The sequence below is a fragment of the Atractosteus spatula genome, chromosome 12 (assembly GCF_055471065.1).
Source record: "Atractosteus spatula isolate fAtrSpa1 chromosome 12, fAtrSpa1.hap1, whole genome shotgun sequence".
In the NCBI taxonomy this organism is placed as follows: domain Eukaryota; kingdom Metazoa; phylum Chordata; class Actinopteri; order Semionotiformes; family Lepisosteidae; genus Atractosteus; species Atractosteus spatula.
Genome location: NC_142717.1, coordinates 4736416 through 4764193, shown reverse-complemented (window position 1 = coordinate 4764193; position 27778 = coordinate 4736416). Strand labels below are relative to the sequence as shown.

The 27778-nt window shown below is 37.4% G+C and overlaps 2 protein-coding genes across 2 annotated transcripts in view; one reads left to right on the top strand and one right to left on the bottom strand.

Annotated features, from left to right (window-relative positions):
- The window catches only part of nudcd1 (NudC domain containing 1), a 60074-nt gene extending 43764 nt beyond the window's left edge, over nt 1-16310 (bottom strand). The window contains exons 1-3 of the mRNA XM_088929594.1: nt 16093-16310; nt 7278-7432; nt 1511-1696 (exon numbers count right to left, since the gene is read on the bottom strand). Of these exons, the coding sequence (XP_088785720.1) occupies nt 1511-1696; nt 7278-7432; nt 16093-16207 (456 nt within the window). The 5' untranslated portion in view covers nt 16208-16310. The remainder of the gene's footprint in view (nt 1-1510; nt 1697-7277; nt 7433-16092) is intronic.
- A 462-nt stretch (nt 16311-16772) lies between these two features.
- eny2 (ENY2 transcription and export complex 2 subunit) lies at nt 16773-19822 on the top strand. Its single transcript, XM_088929253.1, has 5 exons — nt 16773-16871; nt 17578-17661; nt 18534-18604; nt 18923-18997; nt 19568-19822. Exons 2-5 carry the CDS (start codon nt 17594-17596, stop codon nt 19642-19644), a joined length of 291 nt encoding a protein of 96 aa, XP_088785379.1. The 5' UTR covers nt 16773-16871; nt 17578-17593; the 3' UTR covers nt 19645-19822.
- The last annotated feature ends 7956 nt before the right edge of the window (nt 19823-27778 follow it).

Genomic DNA, 27778 nt, shown 5'->3' with positions numbered 1-27778 from the left:
GTCTTCAGATTCACAAATATTCAAACTGACGCCCACACAGCTTCACTGTAGTGGTCCTCTGTGGTTTGTGAGTAATAGACTATTGCTTCACACCAGCATCTGATGACAATGATTTTTCATTTGGCAAAAAATAACAGTCTCTGATTTCAATCAGCAAGTAAAATTATGCTCATTATTTTCTCAGAGAACTAATGTTGTATGAAATGCACATTTTAAAAATGGTTACCACAGTAGATGTCCATATATCTATATTGCACTGTGAAAAACAAATATAATACATGTTTGGAAAAAATAAAACAGAAATTAACATCAATTGAATATGGTTACAATAGCACATTTTTTCACAGACCTTTTCTGACGGCACTGAAAATTCTGATAATACAGAAAATGAACCAAATGGCCACCACATGATAGAAAGATTTAATAGAATACACACTGAGACATTAGTGAGATTATACATTTGTTATTAAGCTTAGCTGCTTTGAAGAGGTAACCTGTATGATTATTATATCCCATTGAGATCATAATAAGATCACATAAAAAGGAAAGAATGATTAATGCCCTGCTTTGTATCCTCCATGGCAGTTCAAAATGTACGTATTCGTAAATGTAGAGCTCTTCTGACCTCAGGCTACAGAGGATTAATTAATTTAAAATTCTATGTGTGCTTATCATTTAGCCTGTCCTGTGTTAGTGTTTTATCATGCCTGTCATGTTATCAAATTAATATTCTGCTAGTAACTGCTGATGTTAAATCATCATAAATCTAAACCACTGCTTAAGAAAAAGCAGTGTGTGAAAGAAAACCACATTCATAGAACAAGAAAATACGTAGATTTTTCCGTTTAGATAATAATTACAATAATTAGTCGAAACAAGCAAACAAAAATAAGTGTAACATCTGTTTATAAAATTGGTTATATTCTCAGCAGTTATTCAAAGCTAAGCTTGCTTCTAATGTGTATTGTTAGAAGTATGGTATATAAATACAGGCCTGAAGTGAACTTTAATTTTTTAATATACTTTCACAATCAAAGCAGACAGGGAGTCTTGTCTACAAAAACAAGATAGCAATAAAAAGGTCACCTATATAACCTGTGTTAATCATTTGGCAACCCTCTTATAAACATAAAATGCCATTATTAAGCTATTATATTTAAATGTTTTAGAAAAAAGCAATGCATTCCAAAGCAAAGCCTGAACGTATTCGAGTAGACCTATAATATGTGCCTTGGATCCCTAGAAACATTCCAAAACACAGAGCAATTCATAATTTGGAGCGAGGAGTTGCTTTTTGTCAGTCAATCAGCTTTGAGCAAAACTCTCAGCCTGCCACAGGACTCTACTATTGCTCCGTCAGGATTTTTTAGGGCATGTAGTGAACATTAACAGTGTGGCTTGAAAACTCAGAATGGTTCGTGGTTCTTCTAACACTCCGGGATGTAATTACACTGTCGGCTGGCCTGGTAAATGTATCTGCGCAGCCTTCAGACCTACAGAGGAATCCTACCTCCCACTTCGCATGTGCACTGTCCCCTCTCTTGCTGGTTCTCAGGAGACACAGCTTGCCGGTTCCATCCGACAGAGCGACCCAGGTGGAGGACACAAAGCTCAAAGAGGCACACAGGCGGTTCTCGCACGTGCTGAGGTCCGACGGGATCCTGAACACTTCCCTAGGTTTTCCCAAAGCAGTGTCCTGGGATTTTAAAAAAAAACAAACAAGCTGTCAACAGCTGGTTCTGTCTGGTTCCAGTGCTAATAGGGAACAGCAAACCAATAACTTGCCCTACAAAATAGCTGACTTTTGCTCTTTCACTCGATCAGTCAGTAGAGCGGGGTTTTGTGAGCAAGTGCTCCATTCTAGAAGTGGACTAGTTGGATATTCTTTTCAGTTGGAGTTTCCAGAAGCTGTAACACCCCACGGATCTTTGCGAGGGATTTAGAAATGGAGTTTTGCCACAGAGTTATTCGACTACCCTTCGGAAGCAGTCTGTTATTTATATCATTCTTTGCACAGCTCTCTGCCCTGGGTAAAAAGAACATCTGCCACTTATTTTAGCTTATGTTTTAAGTAAAACTTTGATTTTATTTTGCCGTTGTTGAAGAGATCGTAATATTCCGAGCCCTGCCTTATATAAGACAAGAAGGAAATAAATAATAGGGAAATGTTAATTACATAAAGTACTCCTTTATAAAACAGAGTACATTCATGAAGTGCTTCAGGAGGCCATTAAGCTTTCTTGTGTTTCACTGCAGGGCAGCAAAAGGATTTAATGTATTGAGTGCAGATTTCCACAACAAAAGCAGAACTAAATATTCAGGACCATCAGTGTGAAGAATATTGAAAAAACATTATCCATGATCAAAATTCCACACACCAGTTCAATTAATTCACTCCACTGCAGAATACAGGTAAAATAACTGCAGTCTGGCCAAGCCAAATACACATGAGGAAATGAAATGAAATTCGGCAAACACATCAATGAGAAATTAAAAACATTCAATCAAAGCCATGTCTTTCTACCACACACACTGGAGGAGAGGCGATTTGAAAAATATTTCATGTATTAATTTGTATTTATATATAGTAGTCTATATTGTTATGCATTTAATGGGTGATGATCAAAGCCAGTTGTAGATAAGATGCCTGGTTCAAAGTTTAATGTCTGCATTACATAAAATATGCAAATTTGATTTTTTCAAATGATATTTTGTCATGATTGAAAAATCAGTCTTTTTACCCATAAGGGAGACAAGGTTTCATTCCATGTTTTGTATTAGTCAGATCAAATCCCAGATAAAATACTGTAACCAACTGTCACCAACATGGCTGGGTAACTTGCTCCATACTCCCACAACCCTTTGAGTAAAGGAGTGTTTCCCGTTTTTAAATTGAAATTCCCTTCCACAGTTTCTATTTGTGTCTTTTGGTTAGTGTTTTACTGCCAGATCTGAAAAAGCTGTTGTGGAACATGTATTGTACAATTGCAGGCACATTAGAATTGCTAATTATAATTAGTAAAAATTCAAATTATAATGACTAATTAAAGCTTTATAAATACTAATTTGTTCTAAATGATACAGACCGCACACTCTGCAGCTCTGGAGCCCTGTGCTACAGGTTTGGACTCTGAGGTTCCAGTTTCCCAGTAGGCAAATTGGAGCAATAATAGTGGGTACACTGGCACACCATTTAGCCAGCCTACATATTATTCACAAGGGATTAGGGCCATTTACAGTTTTTATTAAATGAAGGCTGAAAATCATTAATCCTGCAGCAGAAAGATTTTTATGTGTCACTAATGACTACATACCATTTTCAAAGCACACAATTAGCAAACTTTGCAGGTGCCAAAGACCTTCCTACTTAACTAATTACTTTAAACACATTAACAGCACATTTGCTTAGGCATTCAACTGAGGATTTGTTGCCTGTAAAGAAAAACGTCCAAGTTTACAAATATAATAAATGTAATTATGATGCATACAAAACCATACTAAAGAGAAACATCCAATTCAATAAAAGTCTAAATCAAATGCAACGAGAATCTCACTTATGGTAGACAAGGGTTATACTTACAAAGTAGCAGAAGGTATTCTTTTGAGAAGTGAAACTAATAACTAAATCAATTGCTATTTTTGTGACCAAATTTCCTTGTTTATATGAAAATTATATTATATTATGAAGGGCTTTACTGAATTGACCCCTATTAACCTTTCATTTAAAACTTCCATTCACCTACATGAATCAATATACATACACCACCACATACAGGTACTGTACATGAGGACTGTATAGTGCAGTTTGACCACTATTGTCCAGAGACTGCTGGTTAGGGAATTTGTCTAGTTTAGTAGCTGATTGTGAGTGAGAGTTCCTAGAGGATATTACAGAGCTGTCCCAGCACAGAGAGGATTAGAGTGCCTGAAGTTGCCTGGGATTTTCATGGTCAGGAAAGCACCTTGGAGTCTGAAGTGATATCAGTGAGAGAAGCACTAAGGCCTTAATTTCGTGCATCAGTGAGTTTAACTTTCTGAGGCAACAGAGTTGAAGAACAATTAATGTTGTCTTCACCTTCACCAAATCAGGTTACGAAAAGAAAACAAAATGAATCAGCGATTTAAAGTGAAAGCACAAGAAGTCTTCTTAACAAGCATTCTTTAGTAAGGCAACAATTAACCAATTAATTAATTAGCCAATTAACCTGCTTGGATGTTTTTGGCCTGTGGAAGGAAAGCAGAGCACCCACAGGAAACCCACACGAACACAGGGAGAGCATACAGACTCTATACAGACAGCACCTCAGGTCCAGTTAGTAATGGTCACCACTGCGCGACCCCGCCACCTCTCATTAGAGTAAATTAATGTGTAAAAACTGGACTATAAACCAACTAAAGATGATAAAGAATGTATGTTAATTTACAACTTTCATTACTGCATTATCTCATTTCAAAATGTAACTGTTTCATTTATTTTAGCTAGCCATGTGCAAACTAATAGTGAAGTGCTAGAAAGAAGAGCTATTACAAATTACTATGAAGGTACTAAACCTCATGTGTATTTATCCATGAAAAGTAGGCTCAGTATAACAGTCTCCAGTTAATTTACGTAACTTCTACCTCAACCCCTGTCTCCCTACGGACAAATTACAAAAAATAAACTTTTTGAAATGAAGTGAATTTTTAAACAAATATCACGGGTGAGTCGGCAGGACGATTAACTTCAATATACTGTAGCATCTTGGATTTCAGCAGATTAAGCCTGTCAAAGTTTTTAAGCATAGTGTACACAATGTTGAAATCCTCCCACAGGCACAAAACACACACAGATACATTCCCCAAGCCTGCTTTTATTCCAATATTTGTATTCTAGAAACTCTTTTTAAAAAATTCCCCATTTCATGCCACAGTCCTATGGTCAGCATTATCCTACAGTATCTGTAATGCTGATATGACCTTCAGAAACCAAAAGGGGAAGAGTTCTTAAAAAAAACCTCTTTAAGTGTGTTGTATAATAACAAGGCTGGATGTATCAGCACCATAAACTCTATTCTAATTTATGAAAGCTTACTGTACACTTCTTGAAGTAAATATTTTTAATCCAAACAAGGCGGCTCAAACTAAACCCACCAATGGATGAAAGGAGTTAAATATGACATGGTCACCTATCAAAGTGATCATTTTGAGCATTCACGTTTTCTTTAAATGTGTAAAATTAGTATTAATCTTAGGGAACTAGAGATGTCTTCAAAGAAATTAACCAAATTCCCCTGCTTCAAAAAGGTACCTTTTCACTTTAGCATTTTTGGTGGCTTATTCTAATCCAGATCGAGGCGAGACCAAGGTTTACATATCTATGTCACAGAATTGGGTGATTTGCAAGTTCTATACTGGCTTCAGACATAAATGAACTGCTAGCTACAAATAAATGCCAGAAAGCACAATTAGTGAAATGATCCATAACAGATTTTAGGCTTTGTTCCCAAAAGCAAACAATCTGATTTAGCTGACCAAGCTGAAGAGCAAAAAAGCTGCAATTTTTTTTGCAATTAATGCAATTTATAGTATTATTTCATACACTGATATGAATACATTTACGCAGTTTGACTGCATACTAAAAAAACGTGAAAAGAAAAGCAGTGCCTAAGTGCTCAACAACCTTTATTTAAAATACGATGCATAATTTATTTTGGTGAAATTAATACTTTTCTCAAACATTTAATGTGCAGCTCATACTGGCTGGAAAATAAACCGCTGCTATTACATCAGAAATTGTCTCTTCCCTCACCGGCTGCTTTCCAGCACTATTGCATCGGCTTCATAAAACCTGACAATTGCTACAGATCTTCTTTTTTTTTCCTTCAGGGAAACATAAATATTAAATCGAAAAGGCAAGCAGCAAAAGTTAAATTACAGCAACTATTTCCTAACTAATATAGAACGAGAGCTGTGCGGAGAATATTAACATGGAAAAACTGGGGAACGGATATTAACACTATCCTGTTGGTTCACATTCACTCTCAAAACAGATGGCAGGTCGATGCTTTTCCACATACAGCCCAAATCTCAGATTTTAACCTCCTAGAAAGCAGGAAAAATATTGAGATGAAGACTTAATCCTGAAATTGAAACTGTAACCCTTTTAAATTTCAAAACTACAAGAACAGCAGGTGGCCAGGATCTGTGAATGAGAAATAGGTAAATGCATTCCTCATTACCATCAGTTATGACGGGCATTTTATTCTCTATTTTATCATCATTGCCATCGTCCGATAGAGCTGACAAGGAATAAACATCCTTTTATGGCCAACTGGACCCTGGCAGCTGAGGAGGCCTTTAGATCTTTGCAAAACACTTAGTGCATCACAGTAGCACTTAGCACCACAGACATCAATACTGAAACTATTGTCCCAAATGAGGCATCAGAGTGCATCCACACTATAGTGTAATGATAATGGGGGGGGGGGAAATACCCAGTGATCTGCTTGAGCAGAAACTTCTGCCCTAGGAAAGAAGGTATGACATGGCCTTGTCCTTGTAACCCACCATAAACTGAAGTCCCCCTCCTCAATCCTTACCCTGTGTGTGTGTGTAACTCCTCTGAGGAGTTTCAGTCTCTGTCTGTCAAAGTCCCATAGGTGGAGGTAAATAAACGTGTTGTTGCCAGCACATCAGGGATGTGCGAGCTTCATTCTGTGCGAATCCCCCGGTCATTACAATAGTTTAAAGTGCATCATGTCAATCGACGTAATTACATTGGCATTCACCCCTCTTTTTGCACATTTCGGAGTGAAAGAGCCTAGGGCCTACGAACACCCAAATCCGGCCCTGGCAGGAGCTGTTTATGCTTCACACATTCAGCATTAATGGGAAGTAGGTGGTTCCAGTTTCAGAGGACATATTAGTTTGCACCTCTGCCATGAACATCAGCAGGACACATCACTGACAGAATACAGGGCGGTGAGCTGCTTATTTTAAATCTACCCTTCTGGCAAATGAGATAGCAGTGATGTTTATTACCCTCTGGCGTGCATGGCTGTGGCTCATGCACATGAGTTGCCCTGTTTCCACTGGGTATATACAAGCTTTAGTGTTAATCGTACACACCGCTCACAATAAAGTTGACTGAAAAGCCATGCTCAGGTTTTTCTCATGTTATTTTACATGCACCGAGTTAAGAGGAGAAACCACACTTGGTACAGCAGATCTGAGACGAGAGGGTACGCCTTGACTCTCTCAATCCAAATCTGGACACGCCATCCATTTAAAATGCTTACCAGCGTCACCGTGAGATTCAGCACCCTGTTCATTTGGTCAACGTAGTACACACTGTCCTCGTACCAGGGGTCAATGTGCAGGTAGTTATACATGCCAAAGGCACGCACGTGATCCAAGGTGTATTGATTATCCCGAAGCTTGACCTCAGCCACACCTGCAAAAGAAATAAAAGGAAGTTATCCTTGTGCAACCTGGCATGCCTGGCATAAAATAACACTGTAAGACATTGCCGCTGTTACCGAAATGCTTATTAGAAATATGATTTCTGCTTTAAAACCGAACTGTTGAATCCGAATTGAATTTGCAGCTTGAGAAAAGTCTCACTTTTGCGCAATGTCGTCTAAGATGATTGAAAGACCACCAGCCAGAAGTACACCTCATGAGAGCGCCAGTCGCAGACTTAATCGTTGCTTTTTAATGAACGAGTATGATTACCGCTGGCCTGTGAGACGAAATTCTAGAAAACAAGAAAGCACAGCAGCATGTGTACAGAACAGGCAAGCTAAAACAACACTCCTGTTCTTAAGAATCTGCACTGGTACCCTGTATTTTATCATATTGATTTACAAAGCAATCCGGAGTCTGGCTCCAACTTATCTGCTGTTATCTGAGCCATTACCACAACACATCTGTGCTCATGCTTTGCCATATAAAGAATAAGAGGTTTTGAACGTTCTAAGCCTGTGATTGAAACCTGAGGGTGTGCAATCCATCTCCTTATCAATGGTGTTCCCTCCTGATTATATCAGTCTACACATCTGTTGTCTTTCCAAATCCCAAAACACAAATTATTACAAGACTCATCTCTTTGAGTTTCCTTTTTATTATGTTTTGTACCACGTAGATTAAACAATTATTTGATTCTGCAGAGTTCCTTTATCGTGCAGGACTCGCCCTCAGAGAGTGCCGATTTATCAATTAAAAGTTCTGCAGCTGAAAATTTGGTGCATTACTGAGTCAGGGCCATTCCCAACAAAGTCCAAAAACATAAAGTAAAGAATTAAATCTCTTCCTGCAAATGTTGTTGTATGAAAGGCATTCATATTTTTTGAAATAGTAATTTAATTTAACGGACCTTAATACCTTATTATTATATAAGGGAAGAAGTTAAAGGTTTATTCCATGCTGAAAAGAGAAGAAAGAAAACACAACATTTCTGTGGAGCCTTTTCACACCCGAAGAAGGCTCCACAGCCAAAACGTTGCGTTTTCTTTCTTCTCTTTTCAGCACGGAATAAACCTTTCACTTGTTCCTTTGCAGCCTACGCATGCTGACGCAGCTCCCCACCTGAACTACTTCTTATCATATTTTGTTGCACAGCTGAATACAAACTATAACAGCTAAACTATAGGAGCAGATATTTATAAAGGCAAGACACAAAACACATTAACTTCTAACGTTGTTCTTAAACTTTTAACACACATTTCCTGTTTTCCCATTAGTGATGCATATTACTGTATTTCCAATGATTTGACTACTTTTAACCGTAAATTAAGAACTACTAGGGTTAAAGATGTATCCTTCTGTGTGAGGAGTTTATTTTTTTTAAATGTGCTCTCAGGGCCTTAACTTTGGTCCTACAAATCACAGGTCTTACAAACTTGTAGACAGACTTTTCTTCTATTTTATATTATTCTTGAAGAATCTGAGAGAGCTCTCGGCATTCTAATAATCCCACCAACAGATGCTAATTAAACTTAAATACATGCCAACTAATTCACAAAACCTGAGCAGCTCATTGCCTTAGAGAATCGTCCCACAAACTCTACCATGATTGATTAGTACACAAAATGTTCAAAAATGCTAATGCCTTCTTAATTATGATGCGACATAACCAAGAAAGATGCTTGGCTGCGTTAAGACTTCTGGAATTTTAAAGAGGTAGTTATATAAAGATATAAAAGTAGTGCCCTTGACAGATTGACTTACTGCAAAGCAATTCATCATTTATTATAAATGTATTAACGTACAGACTATACATCATTTCAGCCACTGTGTATGTATAAGTCACCTAAATCATTTTGTTAGTAGTACACCGCACAGCCAGCAGCCTTGTTACATAGTGTACAAAAAGTCATTTTAAACCCCCTAGCTATTCAAATCAAATAGCTTTCACATTACTCCTGCATATATCATTACACACTTAAATCAAACCTTAAATTCCTAAAGCCTTACCATTTACCAGAAAAATATTTTAAAGGGGACAGTGATCACTAACAACAATCCACACATCTCCAGTCCCTACGCTGCGTTACTAACCAGGCCTGGCCTCAGTGGCGTCACTTGTATCTGAGCTGATCAAACGAGATGTTTTTGGGAACGGTTACATTCCATCCACAACATCTCCTTTGAATTCACTCGTATGCGAGATCAAATACCGTGCATTTATTACGAGTGACTGCATAAATAAATACAACACATTTTGAATTCTTAGTTGATAGCGTCATCACCTATCAACATAAAACATTAAAAGCTTATGTTATTTTGCTATATATTTAAATAAACATATCATCCATGGGGAAAAAAAACTAACAAAACAATAAAACGAATCGATTTCCTAACCACTTAATCCAGTAAAGTGTCGCCGGGGAGCACAAGCCTATCCCGGCAAGGACACACACACACACACACCAGGGACAGTTTACCCAGAAGCCAGTTAATTAATAATAATTGCTTACACTTATATAGCGCTTTTTTCTGGACACTCCACTCAAAGCGCTTTACAGGTAATGGGGACTCCCCTCCACCACCACCAATGTGCAGCCCCACCTGGATGATGCGATAGCAGCCATAGTGCGCCAGAACGCTCACCACACACCAGCTATCATTGTGAGGAGAGCAGAGTAATGAAGCCAATTCATAGATGGGGATTATTAGGAGGCCATGATCGGTAAGGGCCAATGGGAAATTTGGCCAGGACGCCGGGGTTACACCCCTACTCTTTTCGAGAAACGCCCTGGGATTTTTAATGACCACAGAGAGTCAGGACCTCGGTTTTACGTCTCATCCGAAGGACGGCGCCTGTTTGCAGTATAGTGTCCCCCTCACTATACTGGGGCATTAGAACCCACATGGACCACAGGGTGAGCGCCCCCTGCTGGCCCCACTAACACCTCTTCCAGCAGCAACCTTAGTTTTTCCCAGGAGGTCTCCCATCCAGGTACTGACCAGGCTCACACCTGCTTAGCTTCAGTGGGCTGCCAGTTGTGAGTTGCAGGGTGATATGGCTGCTGGCTGCAGTTGACCTAGCAGTATGTTCTTGCACAGTGGGAGGAAACTGGAGCGCCCAGATTAAACACATTTGAATATGGGCAGAACAGACAAACTCGACACAGACAGCTATCCCAGCTCTGGAATCGAACCCGGGGCCCCAGGCAGCAAAGCCCAACACTACGCCTCAGGGCCTCTCACTAAGACTAATGTAAAGGGGGAAAAAGTAACTTCACTCGCTTCATTTTAAGCTCTATTTCAGATCGCAGCACGTACTTATTATTTTTTAATACAGAAAATGAAACCATTTCGCAAATTACCTCACCATTCACACTGACTCCTAGTCCCTGAGAGCTCCAGCCCTCCCAAGTCTCATAAATAAGCTCAAGACTTTGACACAGTGGGAATTCAGATCATATAGATCATTAACAATTCAGCCAGAACAAAAAGCCCAGAAGACCCTGTGGCTCACCAACAACTGGGCCAAAACAGAATAAAAATGTCAGCCGTGTGACCACTTATGAAACTAGAGGATTTTATCAGGGGAAGAAAAGCTGCAAGAAATTACTTGGTTTGAATTTGCAATAGGCACTTCAGTAAAAATCCTTCATATAACCAGGGCCTAGAAGTGCGCATCACTCCATTAAAAAATATCCAGGGGTGCAGCTGAAAGCAGACTGGAACTCATTAAAAGCCCTACCGAGAAAGTCCTTCTGCATTTTAAATCCACCGAACATCAAAAGAAACGTGGCCCGTAATGATGACACATCCACAAGGTTAGCATCAGGAAAATGATCTTTTTGGCAGGGAGTGTACGGACACATTACTGAACCGCCATGACACTGGTGAATTCATTATGCTTCTTCATGTGCCATCATCAGGTCTGCCTACTGTGAAAGTCACAAGCTGGGAGTGTGTGTGTGGCCTAGAGCTGGGCGATATGGCCAAAAACATTATCACGATAAACTTTTTCATATCAGTCGATATCGATAATTATCACGATAAATGTCAAATCATTATTTCTTTCAAGTTGAAAAGCAGATTTTTTTTTCCCTGAGTGAAAGTTGAAGAAACCAGACAGTTAATTGGTAAATTAAACAACTTTTTATTTTAAGAACACAACAAACACTTGCCAAACAGCAGAAACATTAAACAAATCTGTTAGCTGCCCGGTCTGCAACACGCACGCGCACTCACGCAGTATTTTGTGCGCATGCGCATATCATGCGCAAAGCATAAACATATATATCGAACATTTATCGAACTTTTGTTAAAATTATATCGCGATAATTATCGTTATTGAATTATCGCCCAGCTCTAGTGTGGCCACCACTGGAAACAACACAATCTATGTAGCTACGATGCCTGCTTTGCACCTGGTTAAAGATGTAGGATCCCACAAGACAACATGCTTCTTCATTATTCTTGGAGCCCATGATGCCACGTTATCTCGTCTATAAATGTCAAATACAGCTCAAATCCGAGGAGCTGGGCATCCACATCACAAATGCCGCGTCCTCGCTTGTAAGACAAACACTGTTACATGAGCAGCATGGTGACGGTAATTGTGGGAGTGTTGTCATCTAAGGGTGTGTCCACAGGAAGCAGTGGAGATTCTAGGACTTGATCAGTGTAGCTCCACGCAGGCAGGCAGCCATTCAGTCCTCAGAATCACATGTGTGCAAGCAACACTCATGCACTGACAAATTAAAAACTGTTCAAGAGCTCAGGTGAGGCTAAGGACTGAGTCATAGGCACTAATACTGTGTATATTGCATGAGAACGAGCAATAAACTATCTATATGCCAAGCAGTTTATCACTCAGAGAAGAAACACAACCTACTACTCCATTTGTCATTGGGAAGTGAAGTCCATGGTTAAATTGAAAACTCCATTAGGCCAGAGCCCATTTACTGTAGCATTACGCACACTGGACGGACATGACTCACCCACACAGTCCATCACAGTTACCCCCATTAAAGGAGGAATTTACGCAGTGGGGTTGCAATGAAGCACCTTGCTCCTTGCTCAAGAGTGCAAAAGCAGTGTCTGCTGTAGAAATGTGAACCCACAACCTTTTCGACCAGGAGTTCAGAACTCCTAGCCCCGTCCCCTTCATTACAAAGAAAAAGAAAATGTTTCATGTTGTGAAAAAATGGTACTTTTTCACTGGAGTGCTGAACACTAACAAAAGAGGCACTTAAGAAGTTAGGAAAGAAAGAGGTTTCTGCCACTTTGAAACAAGATTGGCTTTTTTCCCCCCCATCTACAATTTTGTTCTGTTGAACACCACATTTCTTATATAGACTGCACTATCACCAGTCTGAAACAATATAGTTAGACTGCAGGAGAGGAGCTCTGTTCTTAAGACCAAGGGTAAATGACTACCTTATGGAGACCTTATGCAACGCTTGAAATGTAAATTAAATCCCTTTTCACTTTTAATAATGCCTCATATTTAAAGTCAAATTCGGCTGCAGTCAATTTGACCCGTGAAGTATTAAACAATGGAAAAATTAACATAAGATCAACTGCAATTAAAAAATGTAACTCGTATAAATATTTAACATCTGTAACAGGTATTATTAAAAATAAGTCAATTACAAGTTAACAACTAACCACATAATCTTTTTTAGTTCCAAATCCTATGAAAATTGAAAATACTGAGTAAGCCGTTTCATTCATGATGACAAAATCATTTGTATTGCACTTGTGCCATCTTGTGGCAATCAAGCCTAAACCTGGTTCAAGGAACTTCCTTCCTTTCTGAAATTTCTGTCTTTAGTAATTTTGATTCAAGAGCCAGAGACTGAGTCTATTCTAGGGATCAAAACCAGGGACTCAAAATGTAGAATCACTGCCGAATTCATCATTCACGCGTATAGTTTGAATCAACTGATCTTGGCAACATCAGGGAGACTAAAGTGGTACAGTGCATTCAAAGCTCTTACAAAATATTGTCCAAGGAAATGTTGTGTAGGTTTAAAAAAATGTCTAGAGATATTGGAATTGCAAATAGAAATGGAATTTCATATTCTGTACAACTTCCATCTGCTCTAATTATTGTAAAAGCCTTTGGGGCATCCGTGAGCTAAGAACAGCTATATTTTCAGTACAGTTTTGCAACTGTTGTGAATGTTTGTGAATGTTAATATTTTTTTCTATCTAGGGTGCACTGCTCAGTGAATTGCAAATAACATTAATAAGGGAACTACCTAGAAGGGAAAAATAGTTTCTCTCCTCCCAGGGGTTTAGACCAATGCAACACAGACAATATGCTCCAGATGGGTAATTTTTGTTAGAAATTAGGACACCTTAGCATTACGGTTAGATGAGTACAGATCACAGATTTTAACAAAACTCTTTTAGAATATATGGATTTTTACTTATGTACATACATATTTGGCATATTAACTATGCAGGCAGTATGAAAGATAAAACAGTCACAGCTAAAGGATATACAAACACCCAGTGACACTGAAAGGGCTTCATCTCAGATTGAGATGGTGAATTATTTAATCAAATTCCTATTATTCCATTAACTTTTCAATGACTGGAACATAGATCTCCAAAAATAGACAAATGAACTATATTCCTGGATCAATGAGCCCATAGCAGCTAGAAATACCAGCATTAACTTTCTAATCCACTTATGTCAGCCAGTCTTTTTTTTTAATACAGCTCTAATGTGAGCATGAAATCATTTAGCAACTCAAATGTCCAGATCAACGCTGACCACACCTGATCTCAGAGGCCTGCAGTCCAGTTGGTTTTATAAGTCTGTTTAAGTCTCCAAAACACAGGGAACAGGGAAAAAGAGTTATGAGTGGAACTGCATTAAAAACCTGCAAACACAACAGTACTACAGGTCTGTCATTGGCCAATTCAGGTTTAGCATTTGAAGAATGCTGTTAAGAGTAGTGGCCATAGCCATCCTATGATGCCAAAGGCTTATCAGCAGAGAACAGGAAAGGCAGAGGAGTTCTCATCAAAGAATAAGAGTAGGCAATTACTGGATATTGCCTATAAAGATAGGATAAAGAGGTAATATTAAGGAGGTCCCCCAGTACCAGTATTACATCATAGTTACTCTATGGAGCTTCCTTAAAGAGGGAACCCGAGTTTGGTCAAAACATTCATCTTAGGCCATACACAAAAATTATATTGGGAGGAATGGGGGTTATCAGCTGCCCTAGGTTTTCTTTTTACCTGCAGGGAACCTTGCATTCCAGAGTTTACTGAATTCATTCTTTCCTCAAAAACTGTTATGGAATTTCAAAATTCCTATAAGGATTTTTACATTACACGTAAAAGCTTATGACACATTTCTAAGGCACAGATAATTGCCATAAACTCTTTATTGCTACCACCTTAAAATAAAATTGTCAAACTAATATTGCATCTTTATTATCATCAGTCAGATACTATGGTTTGCTACAGCAGAAAAGGTAAAATTCAAGGCAATGCTATTTGCATTCTTTTGACTATTTGTCTTTTTCAGCTTCTTCCATCACTTCAGGTTTTACAGCCAGGGATAATGGCTTTATTTTCTTTTATCTGTAACACATGAAGCACTAGCAACAAGATGATGCTTCAAATAAGCAAGACATTCAAAGACAGAATCACTGAAATCACAAGGAAAGCACTTTAAATGTAATGAAAGTGACTTTTTACAGTGACAAAAGACAGGTATTAAAATACATGCTTCTTTGTAGCAAAAAATCAAATTTCGTGAATTCATATACAGTACATGTGTATAGTTGCACTTTTTTGCCAGTTATAGAACTTCATCAAAACAGATTTCCATAGTTTATACTTTTTCTGATTATTGTATTTTAAACAATTATGCCTAATAAAGATAATACATGCCATACTCAGAGGACAGGTGACTGAACATATTGATCAGTTAATCAGCACATTTAGCAAAATTGCCATCTAATGAAAATGCATCGCCTTCTAAGTACATTTTAAAGGGATATATTTAGATGTATAATTTAGTAATAGTTAAATGTGTTCTGTTTTGCAAGGTTAAATTAATTTAAGTACAGAGCAAGGTTGAAACTTCATTTTCTTATGAACATATCTGGATATCATTTACCAGTCACCCTGTAATTAATTGTCACGTGGCAATGCTTGACTGCAAAACATGTAAGTGTGTAGTTGAACAATAAATCGATATTATTCCTAATTTGGTTAAAAAATTGAGAACCCTCCTTGTCTCCAAATGAGCTTAACTTTTTGTCTCCGTCTCAGAGACTAAAATCTAACTAAAAATCTGAGTAAAATCAACGTAAACAAACAGGTGACTGATACTAAGATTGTAGTATAAAGGTATAAACTAGTGTAATTGCGGAGACAAGAAGTTTGTGGTTCTTTCTCGAAGAACATATGAAGACTTTAAGAATAAAGGATAACTTTTAAGTTGAACACCATATTATTAGACCACAATTTTGTAAAAAATAAAAAATACTACAGCGCAGCAGACAACATTTAAAAAAAACAACTGTTTTCCCTAAACAAATGTTTACACTCTTCATATCTATAATACCCCTATATACAACCACAAGATTTTACTGTTGTTCTCAATTCTCTAAATGGACTTACCAGCATCAAGCTCAATGTTGTAGATTGGTAAAGGGTCGAGAGACAACCTGTAACTTTCAAAGCTGGGATCCAGTAGCTGCCTGTTTACTTTCAAAGAGTAATTTGAAGCCGCCATTTCGTAATGAAACTATAGAAAACTGTACTTGTCTAAATTGATAGCGGATTGCGTTTCTTTACTGAAAATTCTCTATTATGCCAAAACCCCACGCGTTTCCTGTTTGTTCCACTTCGGAATTATGATGAAAAGGACCCTTTTGTGCCCTGTGGTGTTGTGGGATTTGTAGTTTTATTTTATGAATTTGCGAACGAGAGGCCGTGAAAGATTTAGAAAAAGGTCACATATTGATGAACACCAGTTAAAAGAACGGCGAGAACCGCTAAAAAGGTATTAACATTTATATTATTTTCTTCTGATTTTAACTTTCTGTTTGCCTGTTATTGCTTTCATTTATCACAACAAGAGCTGCATTTAAAGGAACAAGCAGAGGCAAATTCCACACTGGACAGAAAAATATATAAAGGAAAACAAACATTTCAATTGTCTTCTTCAATTGTGTGCAAAAAAAGAGCATTTAAATATACTTTACATAACTTCCTTAAATGTAGAACTCAGTTTCCCAATGTGCAGCGGTTAGAGCTAGGAACCTATATTCTTCCATACAAGTTGCAGCACGGAATATAAAATTTGGAGGCGCGGCATGCAGGTTTGTTTCCCAGAGAGCTGAGAGAAGAACAGCAAATTAACTGAATGCGACAGTAAAGCCTTGTGAAGGTTTTTGGTGAGGTTTGCTTCATTGTCTCTACCAAAAAATGTTTATATACGCTTCATAAAGAAGCATTGAATCTGTATGTCAACTCACATGTTGATACCGTTATGACAAATTATATAATGTCGAAAAAAGGGCAAAGCCAAATGTGGGGTCATATGGCAGAAAACAAACGTGAATAATTTCAAGTCCACGTTGTCTGGACGTTTTGAAAATCAAATCAAATCCTCGGTTAAAGCAAACAATCGTGTCTGGGCCATGTTTACAAAGCTGTGAGAATATCAGTGTTGTTATTGCTGCTACTGTGTTGAGGAAACCCGGTTTGGAGAATATTGTTTTCACGTCAAAATGTGAAAATATAATGTTAAAAAAGATTTCATTCCAAAAAGTATTCGAATAAACTTTCTATCCGTAATGCCAATGTAATATTCCAGTGTAAGAGACGTACCTAGAAATCAAGTGCGATCGTTAAGTTGTGTGATCTGTTGTCTGTGATTACTAAGTGATTATTAGCTATTTCGATTTAATTGACTTTTTACCGGCATAATCGAAGGGCGTTTATGCATATTGAATATTGTCAAATAAAAAAGTAAAGGATGTGTTCTGTTGCGTGAGCAGGAATCGGGCGTGTTCAGAAAACTATCCATTTTAAATGAACGCAGAAGCAAGCCCAGGTTTCCACGACGTGGTTACGTGCTAACAGTGTTCTTTGTCTCAGGTTACGTTACAAGAAAATGAGTAAAGAGGCACAAATGAGAGCAACAATTAACCAGAAACTAATTGAAATGGGCGAGCGAGAGCGGTAAGTGCAACCGAGTTTGGAAATGATCAAAGGTATATTAGAGGCGCATTACAGTACGCGGTGGCTTTCACCTGCAGGTAAAAACTGGTTGGACATTTGTTGCACTGTAGTTGGGAGATAAACGGGTCTAATGGCAAATTGCGCTAATGAAGCAGTGGCATTATCAAGGATATTATCAAGATGGAGAAGTGACTGAACTAGCCAGCGGGTGGTGTTATTTAGTAAGACTTGTCCATTTCAAATCGAGGAACGTAAAACCAGGGCTAAGCAAAGCAATAGAAAGACGTTTGTTGAAGATTGTGGACGTTGGTGGAACTGAAATTTCCTCAAAGAAAAGCACAAGGTTGATTTTAGCTTTAAATGGGACTTGGCACAAGCGTCTGATATCCTAGATGGTACTGGCGAGGTCACAACAGGAGCAGTACTTCAAGACCTGTTTGTAAAGGGATCCAGTAGCATAACTGGAAATTTACTGGATAAGCAATTACGTATGAGAACAGGTGACTCAGAAGTTGTCAATAAATGGAACTAGGAATCCAACAATATTGTTGAATTTCCTGGGATCTAGAAAACTGGATGAGATCCTCAGGAAAATGTGCTTATAGCAATGAAATGGGCATGATATCCCAAAGGGTCTGTTCTTGTGAGTGACCTTATGTTTTTTTTATGCTTTTCATAATGCAACAGGTGCTACAAAATGGTTAATATTGTTTCTGTAAGCATGCATAGTGCTTGCCCAGCAATTAGCATAGGATTATCGTTTTTTTTTCCACATCTCCTAGGCAATTGAATGAGGAAGCTGATTGACAGTTAAGCAACCTTCTTTATTCCCGTAAGATTTACAATTACTGACCAATTTTGTAATTATACAGACTCAAGGAGTTGCTCAGAGCGAAACTTATTGAATGTGGGTGGAAGGACCAATTAAAAGCACACTGTAAAGGTATGTCAATTGAGTTTGTTTGTCAGTTTAGCATTGTTAAATTCAGATTGCTTTTTAATTTTGATCTACTGGCCTGATCATTTTTTCTAAATTAGGCTTTAATTGGAGTTGCACACCAGCAGACATTCTTACACTTTGAATAAACCGATCTATAAGAAACAGCTCAGAGAAGTTTTAATGGCAAACAAAACAGTACAGGTGTATTAGAATTGGAGAATACAATATTGATTTTGAGTGGCTCACAAGTATCCTCTCAAAACAAAATACATTTCTGCCTTGATTGTTTGAAAAATATTAAAATGGAAGGTTATTTTACAGATGTGATCGGGGAAAAAGGACTGGAGCATGTCACAGTGGAAGATTTGGTGGCAGAAATCACACCAAAAGGAAGAGGTATTATCATTTTTCTTTCAGTAATTGTATTAAAATTGCATTTGTATTTATTTTTATAATGACAAGTAAAAAATATTGCTGTTGTAATGACAGGTCTTTGTTCTTGTACATAAGCTCCAGAACAATTAAACAATATGAAAAAATATATATGCTTTCTGGATCTTTGGACTTATGTTTTTGACAGTTGCAATCTAGACAGTCAATAAAATGTACTTTATCATATATAGAAGTTCTTTATTGCATTTTGTAAAAATACTGTATAAAATTGGCTAAACATACGAAACACAAATACCCATTGTTCACAATTGACCCACCCCTATACGGCACCTCTTAATATTCCTGAATTTTAAACCTATATTGTTTATTTTAACCTTATTTTATAATTAACTTCTTCATTTTTGCAGGAAATTTCCTGTTTCTGATTTTACAGACAAAATTCCCCTTGAGCAGTTTGTCCATTAAAATAAAGTTTTACTGTAATTGGTTCTGTCAGAATGTGTTATTGTACAGTATCTGTGCTCTCCTTTATTCTGCCTTTTAAAATGTTTCTTTTCATTCTTTCTCTTTTAGCTCTTGTACCAGACAGTGTGAAGAAAGAACTTTTGCAGAGAATAAGAGCATTTTTAGCTCAGCATGCCACACTATAAATGGAACCGTTGCTGCTTTTTTCCTTTGTTTTTTGGTAGCCCTGACAAAAATCAATTTCCCATTTCTTTCAGTACATTGCTAAAGGTGAAATTAATAAATGGTAATTCTTCGGTTTTAAGTTAGACAGTTTTTGATATTGACTTTTTTGCAAAACAAATTAAATGAATTTTAATAAGTCATATTGATCATGTATTTTTCTTACCGTTACAAATTCAAGAATGGCATAACAGGTGTTTCTACAATCATAGGAAATTCATTTTTTCCTATGAAAACCATTTTCACTTCTTTCACAAAAGGGATTCTCAGCTGTGTTGTTGGTGAACCACGCACATGAATTTGTTTAAGCTGAGGTCTTGCATCACACATAATTCACCCCCTTCATTTCACTTTTCATTTGAGATTAAAATTTGGACTCATTTAAGAATTACGTTTTTAGTTGCTGAAGATATTGTGGATTGCTTTTCCACTATTGCATTTCATAAATAAATCTCTAATAACTTCTGAGTAAAAATTAAAATCTTGGAAGTGTTTCAAACCAACTTAATATTAAAATATAACAGATAGTGGTTCCACAGGACCTGCATTGTGAACCCTTGTACAAAAAGTAGTACATCACTGCATAACAGTAAAAATGTATATTGGAATGGTCTAATTATTACAGTCTTCATAAGTATTGTAGACTAATACATCTTTCTAAACTAACTTTTCTCAATAGTCTGTTAGCCTGTTCTTTCACATGAAGTAGCATTGCATTCAAAGGTTTTGCACTGTTGGAGGAATTTCTAAAAATCTGGAGCTAAAAGTTCTGTGCGGCATCTCTAGTACAATACCTAAATGCCAGTGTTAACCCAACTTTGAACTGTAGTTTTTTAAAAGATAAGTTCTCAAATAAATGCAATTACAGCAAAATGCCAGTAGGTGCCTCTTCAAACTGCAACAGACACCGAAAGGAAATAGGCAAGGCTAAAATCCTCATTTCAGAGTGGTTGGGGAGGGTCTTGTGTTAGATTATTTTTGTTTAAATAAAACTCTGTTCTTGAGTTTTGCATCTATTCATTCAAAGAAAAACATTTTTTTCCTCTCTCTACAAGTACTGCAGTCCTCACTTTGTGTTTGTAGTACTTTTAGTAAAATGAAGCCAGAGATAGATCATGGCTGTTCCTAGATCACGGTTATGCAACATGAATATTTCTTCATCTAAATTTAATGTAGGTGTTAAGAATCCCTGTTCTATACATCAGTGTCATTGTTCTGGTTACCTTCTACAACTGAAACGAAATCAATACATTTTGATTATAGTAATGGTGCTGCTTAAGTGAAAAGGGACAATTCAGGACTGTCTCTGGTTAAAAGCTTCTACCACCAGTGAATTTTGTTTTTCAAATTGTGAATTAAAATGTCACATATGCCAATTTATTATTTTAAAGTGACGGTTTGCTCCCATTTTAGGGATTACCTGTAAAGCAGTGTGCAATTCTGAGTTTTACTGGCAGTGCGTAGTGATGAGAGCGCACATTTTGAACAATGCCTTCAAGTAGTCTATAGTCCTGCAGTGATGAAGTGGGGTTGTAACACTCAGGGAAGCCCTTGGTAATTCCAAAATGTAGGTGGACTAAATGGTTTCACCACTGCAGGTAGTGGACAAAAAATGGAAACCTGAGTCATGAGGGACACTAACGGAGAATGAGAAGAAGAGCTTCTTCATGGATCATGCATTACTTAAGCAAAGACTGCAACATCTCGGTATGCTTAAGGTCATGTATTAAAATGCTGGACAGGGTCAAAAAGTAGGAAGAGGCACACACTAGGATTACGATATCTGTGCATGAATTTGAGGTGCAAGGCGAAACGGAAGAAAAACCCAAGGTCAGTTGACTGCAGATTTCAACACTGGGGATGTGAGCAGCCAGTTGAATCAAAAACGATACACCGTGAACTCCAGAAAGCAAAAGACCACATACGTCTCCATATAGTTGGGTTGCTGTGCACAGCCACTCAATTATGTCTTGGGTAGTCATAGAACATTTGACTTAAACTTTTCCTTTTTTACTTTTTTTCTGACGGTGTAGTGACAGCTTACGATATTCCAATATTTCCATTAAGGCTTGGGTACTCGGATGTTTTCACAGCAACACATCAGCTAAAATTTATAAAACCACAGCACAGCACATTTGCACTTCCCTTATAAAGGGAGATTTGAGTCCAGGTTAACATTAGGTTTTGCTACTGGTACATAGAGACCAATCACGCGTGCTGCTACAGGATAATTAATGGTAGTGCCACTCAAAAGATTTTTCTTTTCGGAGGATTTTCACTTTTTATCTCGGGGGTTATCTCAGGCCTGGGTGAGAGAGAAAGGAAATCGACCCCTCTTTCAACAAACAAAACTTGGGGGTTTTTCTCAGTATTTTTTGGGAAAGGCAGTGATGTCATCTCTGACCAGATACTGGATACTGCAGGGAGATCCAGAATGTACCTGCCCCTGTTCTAACACTGGGTCAATTTTCAGAATTATATATAAAAAGACATCGAAAATGCCATTTGAAGGGTTTGTGACAAGTAAATATTGCGCTAATCATTTTTGGAGATTGTTCTTTTCTCCTCAATTTGGAAATGACTGTTTTACATGTCCTCGTATATACGGTCTCAGTTTTTTTATTTGTTTTTTCTGTGGCTGCAAGAAGCAGAAGAAACCATGTTAATATTTAGCTTTCTCATAGTACTTTGGTTTCTGTTCCTTTCTATTATTGAGTTGGTAATGTCTTGGGCTATTTGAGTAGGCAACTGACGAGTTAATTGATGGTTGAATTGTTTTTTGCGACCAAACTTTTAGAATTTGCTTGAGAGCTAGACCGATCTTTCTCTGAAGATTACAATTACATGTGTTCGTGACTGTGTCATATGGACTTTAAAGATGCGACCGAGATACCATTCATTTCTGTTCTTAAAATACAGTAAATGACGTCGGAAGACTTGTTGGGCAACGGACCAGTTTGTGTTTACTGAAGCAATCTTTAAAAAGATGTAGATCATATGTCTGACTATGATGTCACAGATATTAGATATCTAATTCTTGTGTCAGAATATGGAAGGTGTTGAAAGCATTAAAACAAATCGAGCATTTGCACATGCAGTACACAGGGTCTGAAATGACAAATGAAAAGATTGTTGATTGATTTTTTTTTTTAAATAGCAGCATAAAGCGATAGTCAAAACATTTAGCAACTACAACTTTGTTTGATGGGGTCAGGGCTTTTCAATGCAGTGTAGCCATTCCGTGACTGTACTGTTGTGGATAACTTTAAGTTGTAGTTTAAACTGGTAGTTCCAGTCATTGCTCAATATGACCACGCTAAAAAGGAAAAGTATTCTAACGTTACACAAGACCACATGGGAAGATTGTGTTGCAGTTGCAGAAAAGACCTTTAGTAAGCGTTAATACTAGATACGATACTGGAAAATGGTGTGATTGTTGTAGCACAACATTAAAAGAAAACTCAGATAAAAAGGGAATCGTTATCTTTACTGGTAGCCTCATATGATAAACATTAAGCAAAATAAAGCTATAGATTCCAAGGTATATCAATATGTAAAATAATTTACTAAATGATGCACTGAATATACTTCATAGGTAGGGAGGTTTATGGAACTATCAATAGACTTAAAGCAATAGTGATAAGACATCCCTAAAAAATTATCAGTTAAGATAAGATCACTTTATTGGCCGTATACAATTTCTTGTATTAGGATTTTCATTTTGCATACCCCCAGCTTGCTCTCTGTGAGACACACAGATAGGGAGAGAAGCTGGGGGTCAGAGCACAGGGTCAGCCATTTATACAGCACCCCTGGAGCAGCTGGGGTGAAGGGCCTGGCTCGGGGGCCCAACGGAGTTGGATTCCTCTGCCATCCATGGGATTTGAACCAGCAGCCTTCCAGCCACAGGCACAGATCCTTAGCCACAGTGCCACTGCTCCACCACTTCAGTGCTATTTCACTGCCACAGTGCCATTCAACACCGCCAGCTGAATTCAACTAAAGGGAAAATACATTAATCTTAAGGTACGGTACATTTATTTCCTGCTCCAGCAGTATATGAAGCTTCGTATCAATGCTGTGATGATAAAAAATGATGACATGCACATCAAGGTGAAGGATAGTAATGGAGAGGTCAGATCTGGGATCATTTCAAATGTGTTATTTGCTGTTTGTCTTCAAAAATGTCGTGCTGCAGTTAATACACTTGTCTCGCTTTGTATTGTTGAGACATCGGAGATTTGTCTGAGAGGCTGTGCTGTTCAATACAGTCCAGTGGCACATTATTGTGTGTGCTGAATTAACATGCCCTTCAAAGGTACTGGGACAGCTAAATGAAAACTCGTACTTCCAGAGTTAGTTCCAGGGGCAGCCATGCATGCCCTGACCATAAATCGTTACCTCTGGTGATCTCTGTAGCGTTCAATACAGTACAGTGCAAGATTCTATACCTACTGTATAATTATTATTAGAACATAATGAATTCTAAATGAGTATAAGAACAGATAACAAAGTCCTTTAGGAATGTGCTTTCTTATGTTGCAGTGGAAATTGTTGCTTATTTTAGTTTAGATTCCTGCTGCCTTTTCACTTTCCCTGATACATTCCACCTCAATCCAGGCTAAACAGCTTTCAGCATGCATACTGTATTTATAAGTTGTCTAATATTTAGATGTCTATACTGAATTGGTACCTTATATTTTTTTTACCTAACAATACCACATAGTGGATATTAAATAAATATGTTAACATTAGCAGCCTCGAATGAATAATGTCTTCTAATTAAATTTTCAGTGCAGAACAATTGCATCTTAGTTGTGACAGGGCAAAAGTGCTTTACGTTGGACTGAAACAGTTCCTTTCCTCGGATTTAGACACTCACCAACACTTTATCTTGATTCCTCATAGCTTTTGGAAATTACTGCTCTTTCATTTTTGTTAACCGCACCGTATTTTCTTACATTTTCCCTTGCCAGTATTTTAGCTATGATAACAGAGTATGACACTGGATCTACAGGACGAGTTGACATAGGTCATGTACGGAAGAGGTTACTCTTAATACTATTGAGACTTTGTAAGGCAGAATATGGAATCGAGTTAAAGCTGTTAACGTTTAAAAAGTTCTTACTGTATGTGAGGGGGGGCTTTTAAAGGCAATTTGAGCAAAGATGTAGACAAATGTTTCTAAGCAATTTTGGTAATCCTTCACATTACAGAAATTGCAAGCAACTTTGAAGCACAGCACTCTCTGAAGGTATGTAATTGAGACATCGATGTTTATTATTTGTTCACTTGATCTAACAATGGGATCTCCTAGGTACTCAACAACTGTCCGCAATAATAATGCAGGTACTTTGGTGGACTCATACCTACCCCCCTCAGTGCTGTGCTGATTGTATACTGCTGCTTGAGGGAATCGAGTCACAGTCAGCTTATGACCAGCTTAGACATTAAAAACTGGTTTAAAAAAAGGAACCAAAGACTTTTTATAGAAAATAAACGAGGGCAAAAAAACAAATAGGGGTGTCTTTGTGTCAGCCTAGTTTTTCATTGTACTGCACTGCAGGTGTTCCATAATGTGTCATTTATTATAGTGTATTGTAAGCATTTTCTTCAAATTCATTTATATATATATGAAATATTTTATCTCCTCTGAAATTAAGTTGAAATCTAATCATTATCACTCAGGTTTTTTTTTTAATGGGTTTCTGCAAACCCTATAGATTTTCAGAATGTTTTATCCCAGAAAGCAAATCTGATTAAGGTACACATTTACAAAGGTGTTGTTGTTGAGACTCACACGTAGCAACTAGTTATAATTTGTTGAACTTGAAAAACTGCCATTCACCTGCGTCACCCAAGAGCAGCTTATTCTGCAGAGGCGATACAGAACATGAAATAAATGGGAAAACATAGGAGGGATAAGGAAGTAAGACTTACCCATCGAGTTTTATCCATCAAACTATTTAAAAGGACTTAATAGTAGGCTTTGCATTTTTGCATATTTATATCCTACTTCTGTAGACTGCAAGAGTTATTATAATTCGGAGTATTTAGGTATGATTTGATTTTAACTCCCTAATTGTTAATACTTCCGACAGTAATACCTTATGATTCTGACTTGCTTTGAACACATGACTTAAAATTTAGGGCACGAAGATTTTTTAGAGACACGTACACTTGTACACCAGTGTAAAACATTTTCTTGGACAAACAATTTTTAATGAAGTAGCACATTTGTAAACTAGGAACAAGCAGAAGTTAATTCCATACTGAAATTTAGAAACAACATGATGTTTTGAGCGCCTAAGAATTAAGCCCTACCTATCCTTCAGCAACCCACACATTGATACAGCTTTCCTCTTGATCCATTCATAACTACTTGCTTTTAGATTTACAAACACTCAAAGAGATTCTGACTGAATAACACAATGTTGATCATACAGTAAACTCATGATACTAGTAACTTAACTAGAGATAGAATACAGAAGTACTTTTGCTACAGAATGTTAGTGTAACATTGGTCAATATAAAGTGACTATTTTAAGAAAAGGACTTGATAGAACCATTCACATCCTGAAAGCTGTTATAAAGGTAAGCCCAAGGACCATATGAAATGAACATGAGACCCAAAGTACACAAGTATAAATTTCCTGGAAGCACATTTAAGACAAGAAACAAGAGTCACAGGTGCCATGAACAGAAAACAGAGTACAAACAAGAAGTCAATACCCAGATCAAGGTGACGTAATTCCTGGAGTATCACAGGGATCTAAATGACTGTGGGACTGCTGCTCTTCCTAATTTAAAACAATGATCAAGATTAGGATGTACTTAAAATAAAGTTCACAGACAAAACAAAAACAAGAAGATCAGTAAACACTGTATAAGATGAAATTTAAAAATCTTAAAAAAACATTAAATATCAGACTGGGCAAATACAGTACCTGACATTTAAGGCAAATAAGTACAGATTGCAAATAGAAATAAAATATAGGAAACACAGAGCTTGAAGACACTACTTATGGAAAAAGCATATTATTCTATCTTCTGGACAATATGTGAAAGCACTAAAAAATGCAAATAAAATAGTAGTGCACTTAAGAGTGCAGAATTTAAATTGAGGAATGTTAAATGTGTACGATGCTGTGCATTAGTACTTCAGAATATTGTGTACAAATGTGGTAACCACTTTACTGTCCCTACACTACCAGACTGTTTTGATTGTCTTTTATGCAGAAACTTAATTAATTTAAGCTATGGGTGAGTTAATTACCAGACATAAAATGTGTAACCAAAGAGCAAATGGATTAGAGTCATCAAATAAATTAAGTAATTAAAGAAATAATTACAATATAAAGCGATCAATTAAATAATTTTCATGTACAGTCCCGAATAGAGCTTTTCAGACGAATGTATCCCAAAGCTATTGGAGTGGATACGCTTAGTCTGAAGATGAATTGCATACAAATAAGCAGTGATGTTTGGTAGCCATAATGAGCTAACAGCTCCACTACGCAGCAATTTAGGTGAGAAATTGTTTCACCAACTGAATTAAGAGGAAACGTCACGCTGGCCTGATTGAACAGGGCCACAGTATAATTTATCCAGGACCAACAAAGCTAACATTTCTACTCTTCCTAGGGCCTGATGATCTTTAATGACTAAACAGTTAGGATCTCACTTTAATGTCTCGTTTGAAGAATGGCATGTCCTCCAGCACTTACTGTTTGAGATCAGAGGAGATCAGGTTAGAAGGTGGTAATACTGCAGTGTGAAACAGCAGCATGCCGAAGCTGTCTGTGAGTCAGCAATGCACAGTAGCACACAGTAGTGTTTTATTGTCACTCACCTGCCAAATTCACTGTAAAAAATGAGACTCACATTGTGGTGGCCTGATAAAGAAGAAAAAGGTTTCTGGATGTCTACAACAGAATCCAGGCATATTACAATTGATTCCTAGAGCAAGGCAATTAAAAAAAGGAATTACTTTCAATGAGGAATGCCTTAATACCCCTGAAAAAACTGCAGACTTTTGTAATCTAATAGTATTGGGAGTTTTACAAGAAGAATGTAGAGCTACAATGTACTGGCAAA

Coding starts and splice junctions, on each gene's coding strand:
- eny2 (XM_088929253.1), top strand. CDS start 17,594: ATGAGTAAAGAGGCACAAATGAGAGCAACAATTAACCAGAAACTAATT. Junction 17,662..18,533: donor GAAATGGGCGAGCGAGAGCG/GTAAGTGCAACC, acceptor GTAATTATACAG/ACTCAAGGAGTTGCTCAGAG. Junction 18,998..19,567: donor AATCACACCAAAAGGAAGAG/GTATTATCATTT, acceptor TTTCTCTTTTAG/CTCTTGTACCAGACAGTGTG.